This window comes from Pimephales promelas, chromosome 9, assembly GCF_988280905.1.
Source record: "Pimephales promelas chromosome 9, fPimPro1.hap1.1, whole genome shotgun sequence".
Lineage (NCBI taxonomy): Eukaryota > Metazoa > Chordata > Actinopteri > Cypriniformes > Leuciscidae > Pimephales > Pimephales promelas.
Genome location: NC_142777.1, coordinates 15,695,013 through 15,703,616, shown reverse-complemented (window position 1 = coordinate 15,703,616; position 8,604 = coordinate 15,695,013). Strand labels below are relative to the sequence as shown.

The 8,604-nt window shown below is 42.2% G+C and overlaps 1 protein-coding gene across 2 annotated transcripts; it reads left to right on the top strand.

The window, feature by feature from the left end:
• On the top strand, window positions 1–7,760 carry LOC120492862 (uncharacterized). Of its 2 annotated transcripts, none has more exons than XR_016169660.1 (2): window positions 1–7,623; window positions 7,715–7,760. XR_016169660.1 is itself a non-coding variant. In XM_039691146.2 (2 exons), exon 2 carries the CDS (start codon window positions 1,095–1,097, stop codon window positions 7,032–7,034), a length of 5,940 nt encoding a protein of 1,979 aa, XP_039547080.2. In that variant the 5' UTR covers window positions 1–308; window positions 400–1,094; the 3' UTR covers window positions 7,035–7,760. The 2 variants fall into 2 exon arrangements, 1 of the variants encoding a protein (XP_039547080.2); XM_039691146.2 differs by having other exon boundaries at window positions 1–308; window positions 400–7,760.
• The last annotated feature ends 844 nt before the right edge of the window (window positions 7,761–8,604 follow it).

The window sequence follows — 8,604 nt, the reverse complement described above, 5'->3', positions numbered from 1 at the left end:
GCTGACGCTGGAAGGTCAGCTCAGGGGATGATATTTTGGTGATTTGAGTGGTTAATGTTTATTTTGACTTTATAGTTTATTTTGGGATTTCATAGTTTAAATGTGTATTTCTGTATGGTGAATTTCTTAATTTGTTTGCCGTTTGTATTTTATTATTATTCTATCGTTGAAGTTGAGGTCATGTGATCCTGTGTGTGCTGATTAATTCAGCTGGACGTGTTAGCGTCAATGTAATGATGTGATGTGAAACTAAGACCGCAGGATAGTGCTCCTGACTTAAATCTACTGTTGGTTACCAGGCGAATACGGTAAATGTTTTAATACTTTGTATATTATGTTGGTTTGTGTTTGTAGTGGTGTTGTGTGTAAAATTATGGTTTGGTTTTCCTTTGTGTCTAGTTTTCACGGTGTCTCTGGAATAAATAAACAAAAATGGACATCAGTACTTCGGAAGCGTGGACTGTTTTGTAATCAGCGAGTAGTTACAGTGAAAACGTAACCTAATTCCATTCTACCGACTACGAGATGTGCTTTGGCGGTGATCCTCCAGTTTCGGCGAGCAGCCTGCCACTTCCAAGTCTCTGCACGCGGATGAACTGTTTTCCGTGGTGATCGTCGATGCTGCTGTCTTCGGTGTGCGGATCTGTTGTGCCTTCCTTGGACTTCGCGTGCCGTTCGATTGTGTCCCGTGGTGAACTTAAAGGACTTGGCGTGCAGTGTTTGCCTTCTATGATGGACCGTTGCGAGCTTTAGTGTGCAAATCTTCTACATGACCGTCAATGGAGGATCTTCTCACGCAACTTTGTGTCAGCTGCGTATCAGCAGGTTAGATGTGCAATGTCAAATGATCCTTTTTGTAAATGATGGATAGTTTTAAGTAAAAAAAAAAAAAAAAAAAAAAAAAGTTCCAGAGATAACTGATTCTTAACTGCATGATTGTAATGTGTTTAAGATTTCTTAAGTAGATAAATGTCTAAGTGTTAAGGGCATTTAAGTTAATTTGTTACTCAGTCTAAGATTGTTTCACTACTATCTATTGCGATCATAAATGTCATATTTTGTACTATTTGTAAAAGCACAAATTTTTTAGAAAAATGTCAGTCCAGGGTGAGTCAGCTGAACAAAATGATTCTCCATTATCAGAGCAAGTAGATTTATTGGCAGAGAATTTGGATGGTGTTGTGAGGCCTCGACATGTATCATGTGCATCATGCACCGAGAAATCTGAGGCAAGGCGTAAAGAGCTTAATTCTGTGTTATTAGAGACGACTGAAATCAGAAAATCCTCCCGTGATAAACGTTTAACTCCAAAGATGCAGGAGTTAAAAGAGCAAGAACTGATTCAAAAGGAGAGGAAGTTTAAATCTGTATATGAGAAATGGAAGTCTCAAGCCAAAGATGTTCGTTCAAAGTTAAAACGTGAGTGTTCTGAAAAAGACTTGTGTGACATGATGGATGAGGTTGAGAGGCAAGAGTTTGAATTGAAAGAGTTATATGATAACATGCGACTCCAAGCACCACCAAGCCAAGAAACTAGGAGAAAAATTGATGCATGTTCGGCTGTAACGGCAGACTTGATGAAATTAATGAGGGTACGCATGGTGGAAGATGGCATAGAATTTGATGCTGAAGCTGAGAGAGCAAGGTTACGTATGCTACTGGACTGTGAGTACGCTAGGTCTATATATGGATCCACGGTGGGTAGAGCTACGGTCGTTAGCAATCATTCTAAACCTGCATCGGAGTCTGAAAGCATTTCAGCTAAGAGAGCAGAGACTGCCGCGCTGTTGGCCGCGAAAAAGGCTGAAGTGGAAATGGAGGCTGACATCGAAGCACAAAGGCAGCAACTGAAGAAGCTGGAAGATCGTAGAGACATTGAGGTTATGGAGGCAAGGCTCAGAGTGTATACTGAGGAGGAGTCAAGGATAAAAAGTCAACGGTGTGATTCAGTATGTGACGTGAGTAACCACAGCCCCCTGGTTCCTAACACATGTTTGAATCAGCAAGTTACAAGAAGTGAAGTATCCTTAGTACAGGCCTTACAAGGGTCTATGGCTCTATCTCGACTCCCAGCTCCAGAACCCTTTGTATTTTATGGCGACCCATTGAAGTTTATAGAATGGAGCACCACCTTTAAAGCTCTAATAGAGGGACGGTGCTCAAATCCCGCAGATAAGCTCTTCTACTTACAGAAGTATGTTGACGGTGAGGCAAGATCGGCTCTGGAAGGTAGCTTCTACAGGAAAGATGAACAGGCCTATCAGCAAGCGTGGGAGAAATTGAATGCCAGATATGGTCACTCCTTTGTGGTGCAACGTGCCTTTAGAGAGAAACTTAATAGGTGGCCTAAGATTGGTGCAGCCGAGTACGTCAAGTTAAGAGAGTTCAGTGACTTCCTACAATCATGTAGTGATGCTTTGCCGCATATTAAGGGTCTTCAAGTGCTGAATGATTGCGAGGAAAATCAGAGGATACTGGCCAAGCTTCCTTTCTGGGTGACAAGCAGGTGGAACCGTTATGTCACAGAACAGCTGGATAAAGACCAAGATTATCCAAGCTTTAATCAGTTTGCCTCATTTGTATCAAAAGAAGCACGCATAGCGTGCAATCCTGTGTCATCATTGTATGCACTAAAGACTGTTGAAGAGAAGCCATCTAAGGAAATAAAGCGTTCAAGAGTAAACACGTTTGCAACCACTGCGAAGGCTTTAGATGCAGCATATGCTACGGCTGAATTCAGTGACCTTACCGACCGTGAGACTGAAGAGACTTGTAGGAAGAAAACTACCTTTGTGAGTAGCCTAAATTCAGTTGAATGTATGTTCTGTGATGATCGTCATTCTATTCAGGAATGTCCAAAACTAATGGAAAGGGTAGTAGAGGAAAAGAGGAAGTTTGTCATGGAGAATAAGTTGTGCTTTGCATGTTTAAGAAGAGGGCATGGCTCCAAAGACTGCAGAAATAGAGCTGTGTGTGGGTTATGCAAGAAGCGCCACCCCACTTCATTACATGAAGATCGTCAGCCAGAAAACAAGTCGTCTCCACGGATAGCTTTGCAGACGGAAGAGAATGCATTCTCTCTAACATGCTGTACGAAGGGTGGAGAAGGTGATATAACATCTATGATTGTCCCAGTATGGCTGTCTTTATCTAACTCAGAGTCTGAAGTCTGTGTATATGCTTTACTAGACACCCAGAGTAGTCACACATTTGTGGATCAGGAAGTGTGTGAAAGCTTGCAGGCATTAATGGAACCGGTAAAACTAAAGCTTTCCACAATGATGGAAAAAGACTCTGTTGTAATGAGTCACAGTGTAAGTGGACTTCAGGTTAGAGGATTTTCTTCGGACATCCCTATCTGTCTGCCTCCTGTTTACACAAGAGACTTTATTCCCTTTGTGCCCACACATATTCCAACCTGCGAAACAGCTAAACGGTGGAGACACCTAGAGGTGATCGCTAATGAAATGCCCGTACGGATGGATTGTGGAGTAGGTCTATTGATCGGCTATGATTGCTCCAGAGCACTGATGCCACGACAGGTCATCACTGGTGGGGATGAAGAGCCTTATGCCATCAAGACGGACCTTGGCTGGAGCATCATAGGAGGAACTCCAGGATGTGTAAACTCCAAGTTTGGGACTGGTTTATGCCATCGCATATCAGTCAGAGAACTCCCCTCCGTGACACCTGCCACTGTTATTAGGGCACTTGAGCTGGATTTTATAGATATTTCATCCGGTGAAAAGAGTAAATCACAAGATGATATTCAGTTCCTGCAGGTAGTAAAAGAGGGTGTCTATCAAAATGAGTATGGCCATCTTGAGATGCCTCTTCCTTTTAAAATACGGCCTCAGCTTCCAAATAATAGGAGTCTTGCATTAGGACGGTTGAAGCACCTCAAGAGGAAACTGGACAAGAATCCTCAATTCAGACAGGACTATGTGAAGTTTATGGAAGATGTCTTCAGAGATGGAGATGCGGAAATAGCAAATGAGCAACCAGACCCGGGTAATGTGTGGTATATTCCCCATCAAGGCGTCTATCACCATAGGAAACCAAATAAGATCAGGATAGTCTTTGACTGCGCCGCTAGGTATGAAGGTACCGCGTTAAATGACCATCTATTGACAGGGCCTGACCTTACCAATGGATTGACTGGAGTGCTTTGCCGTTTCCGTAAACACCCTATCGCTGTCATGTGTGACATTGAGAAAATGTTTCATAGATTTCATGTTATTAAGGAAGATCGGGACTATCTGCGTTTTCTGTGGTGGGCAAATGGGGATACCGACGCAGAACCCAGAGAATATCGCATGAAAGTACACCTTTTTGGAGCATCATCTTCTCCAGGCTGTGCCAATTATGGCCTGAAGTATCTCGCCAATATGAATGAGAGTGAGTATCCTTTGGCAGCAGGGTTTATCAGGAACCATTTTTATGTGGACGACGGCCTTGTAAGCCTGGAATCTGTTGAGGTAGCAATCAAGCTGGTGAAGGAAGCTCAGGCCGTGTGTGCTAAGGGAAAGCTGCATCTTCACAAGTTTATTTCAAACAACCGAGAAGTGTTGGAGTCAATCAGTCCGTGTGATCATGCTGCTGAAGTAAAGAACGTTGACTTTCATCATGACTTTCTTCCAGTACAAAATGTCTTGGGCGTAAGGTGGGATGTAGAGAATGATGTATTCACATTCAAGGTTGTTCTTGAAAGGAAACCTGCGACACGACGTGGAATTCTGTCCATGGTGGCTTCAGTCTATGACCCTTTGGGGTTTTTGGCCCCATTTGTCATATCTGGCAAGAAGGTCCTGCAGGAGATGTGCCAGAAGGGCATCAGTTGGGATGAACCGTTACCCTCTGAACTGAGACCAAGGTGGGAGAGTTGGTTGAATGATCTGCCCAACCTAGGGAAGGTACAGATTCCACGATGTTTCGCCCCTCCAAATTTTGGGCCGATTCTGAGCATTGAATTGCACCACTTTTCTGATGCTAGCAGTCAAGGCTATGGGCAGTGCTCTTATATCAGATTGATGAGTGAAAGTAAGATACATTGTGCTTTAGTTATGGGTAAAGCAAGAGTTGCTCCCATCAAAGTTGTCACTATACCAAGATTAGAGTTAACTGCAGCAGTCATCTCTGCTGCTGTTAGTAGTACGTTGAAAGAGGAGTTGGCACTCAGAGTCGATAGAGAATATTTCTGGACAGATTCTCAAGTGGTCCTTGGCTATATCAACAATGAAGCAAGAAGATTTCATGTCTTTGTTGCTAACCGGGTCCAGAGAATTCGGGAGGCCACCGATCCAAGACAGTGGTATTACATCAATACAGAAGAGAATCCTGCTGACCATGCCTCGAGGGGCCTTACTGTAGAGGAGTTGATCAGTTCAAACTGGTTGACAGGGCCCAGATTCCTTTGGGAGAAAGAGATATTTGCTAAACAAGGAACGTTGGAGCTGTCGGTGGGAGACCCGGAGGTCAAGGCTGTCCAGGTATTGAGGACCGAGATTATGACTGAGGTGGATTTTCAACAGCGACTATCACGACTATCAAAATGGACTACAGCTGTGAATGTCATTGCTCGCATCCAAAGATTAGCAAGGAAGATGAAGACTCCAACATCTTTAAATGTCGAGGAGAGGAGGAGGGCCTCATTTACTCTTATTCAGCTTGCACAACAGGATGCTTTCAAAGAAGAGTTGAATGTACTCAGTCAGGACTCGGGCAGGCTGCCTTCAAGCCATCCTCTGTATCAGCTTGATCCATTCATGCAGGATGGAATAATGAGGGTGGGAGGACGATTGAGGAGGGCATGTGCTCCTCTTGAATTACGATACCCAGCAATCCTTCCAAGTAATGGTCTGATCACATACCTTGTATTGGCACACTATCATCAAAAAATTCAACATCAAGGCAGGGGACAGACTCTGAATGAACTGCGAGCCAATGGCTTTTGGATCATGGGTGGCAGTAAGGTGGTAGCGCACTACATACGACAGTGTGTTCCTTGTAGGAGAGCACGTAGGCCGCCAGAACAACAACGGATGGCGGACTTGCCCCATGACCGAACTGACCCCTCCCCGCCATTTACCTATTGTGGCATGGACTGTTTTGGTCCTTTTTACACCAAGCAAGGTCGTAAAACACATAAACGATATGGCCTTCTTTTTACTTGTCTTTGCTCCAGAGCAGTCCACGTAGAGATGTTGGAGGACATGACGACTGATGCATTCATCAACGCTTTACGGTGTTTTCTAGCCATCCGTGGAGCTGTCAGACATATTAGATCAGACCAAGGAACAAACTTCATGGGGGCAAGGAATGAGTTGAAGAAAGCTTTTAGAGAAGTGAGTAAAGAGAGAGTGGCAGCATATCTGGCAGAGAAGCAGTGCGATTTCTGCCTGAATGCACCCAGTTCAAGTCACGCTGGAGGTGTCTGGGAACGGCAGATTCGAACTGTAAAGGGTGTGATGAGTTCAGTTTTGGCACTAAGTAGTGGAAGACTTAATGATGCCTCTTTACGTACATTCTTCTATGAAGCTATGTCAATAGTCAACAATCGGCCATTGACAGTGGATGGTCTCAGTGATCCTACAAGTCCAGAGCCTTTAACCCCCAATCACCTGCTTACCATGAAGTCGTCTGTCCCACTTCCTCCTCCGGGTGCATTTGTTAAGGAAGATCTTTATGCAAAGAAACGTTGGAGGCAGGTGCAGTATTTGAGTGAACAGTTTTGGAGCAGATGGAGGAAAGAATATCTTGCTAATATCTCTCTAAGGCAAAGATGGCATGCACTAAGGCGGAATGTGCAAGTGGGGGACATTGTCATTGTTAAGGAAGAGGAAACTCCCCGCAACGAATGGAGGTTGGCTAGGGTCGTTGAAGTTTGCAAGGCTGATGATGGACTGGTACGGAAAGCTAAAATACAGATTGGTGATCGGAAGTTGGGGAAAAGGGGTGAACGCCTCACTAAACCCTCTGTTATTGAACGACCCATCCAAAAATTGGTAGTTCTTGTAGCAAAAGGTGAAAATTAATATCTTATCACTCATTAGAAGTTGAATCATGTTAGTACAATGCTGTGATATGTTGATTTGTGCTGCCCTAATGCTGGTTGACAGTAGAATGTGAAGAATGGTGAACAATTTGTTCATTTTAACAGAAGATTGTGTAATTATGAAATATGAACCTTTTTTTGTGGTTTTTTTGTTTTTTGCTTTTTTTGCCGATTTTCATGTTTCCTGTTGGAGCTTGGAAATTACCATTTGATTGGTTGTGTTTGTTTCTTATCACTCAATGGTAATTTGGTGGGAGTGTAGCTGACGCTGGAAGGTCAGCTCAGGGGATGATATTTTGGTGATTTGAGTGGTTAATGTTTATTTTGACTTTATAGTTTATTTTGGGATTTCATAGTTTAAATGTGTATTTCTGTATGGTGAATTTCTTAATTTGTTTGCCGTTTGTATTTTATTATTATTCTATCGTTGAAGTTGAGGTCATGTGATCCTGTGTGTGCTGATTAATTCAGCTGGACGTGTTAGCGTCAATGTAATGATGTGATGTGAAACTAAGACCGCAGGATAGTGCTCCTGACTTAAATCTACTGTTGGTTACCAGGCGAATACGGTAAATGTTTTAATACTTTGTATATTATGTTGGTTTGTGTTTGTAGTGGTGTTGTGTGTAAAATTATGGTTTGGTTTTCCTTTGTGTCTAGTTTTCACGGTGTCTCTGGAATAAATAAACAAAAATGGACATCAGTACTTCGGAAGCGTGGACTGTTTTGTAATCAGCGAGTAGTTACATATATATATATATATATATATATATATATATATAATTTTTACAAATTAATCTACGATTTTTGTGGGTTTTTTTTTTTTTTTTTTGCAAAAAGATCAGCAAATTATCCTCTAAACAGGCCTTTTTAGGGGGCTTTCCTCTCAGGGTGAATGAGCTTTTTTATAATTGTTTTTTTTCCTGACATCTTTGAAAGACAGAAGCAATAATTAATGCATCCTTGGCCAGGATATAATTATAAAATATGACATGATTTTAAAAGTGACCTATAAAATCGACTATGCAATACACTTTAATTTATCTAGTGCTAATAAAATTATTAAGCCTATTTGGAGAGAGAGATGTTTTAAAATCGACTATGCATTACATTTTAATTTATCTAGTGCTAATAAAATTTTTACGCCTATTTGGAGAGAGAGATGTTTATAATGTGACAATATGTCAGTCATCGTGATTCGTGTAATAAGATGACTAGGCCTAGACTATTTGTTCTGAGCAGGTGTTGTCAGTGAACAGGCTGTAAAACTGTTGTCTAAGTTACAGACTGATACTTATTAAATGGGAAACGAATCGATTACCTAACGTAACCTCGGTTCTCTCTAGATGAGGGAACGAGCATTGCGTAAGCTAGCTTACGCTACGGGAAAGATTCATCTTACATCAGTCAAGTTGTCATAGTTTTTGTCAAACAAGTTGTGAATTTGTTGTAACATTAAAACAGGAGATCATGACTTACTCCGTGCTCCAAGTGATGTTCGGAGCTCCAGTGATTAGTTTCATCTGTGGGACGGGTGAAGAAACTTTCGG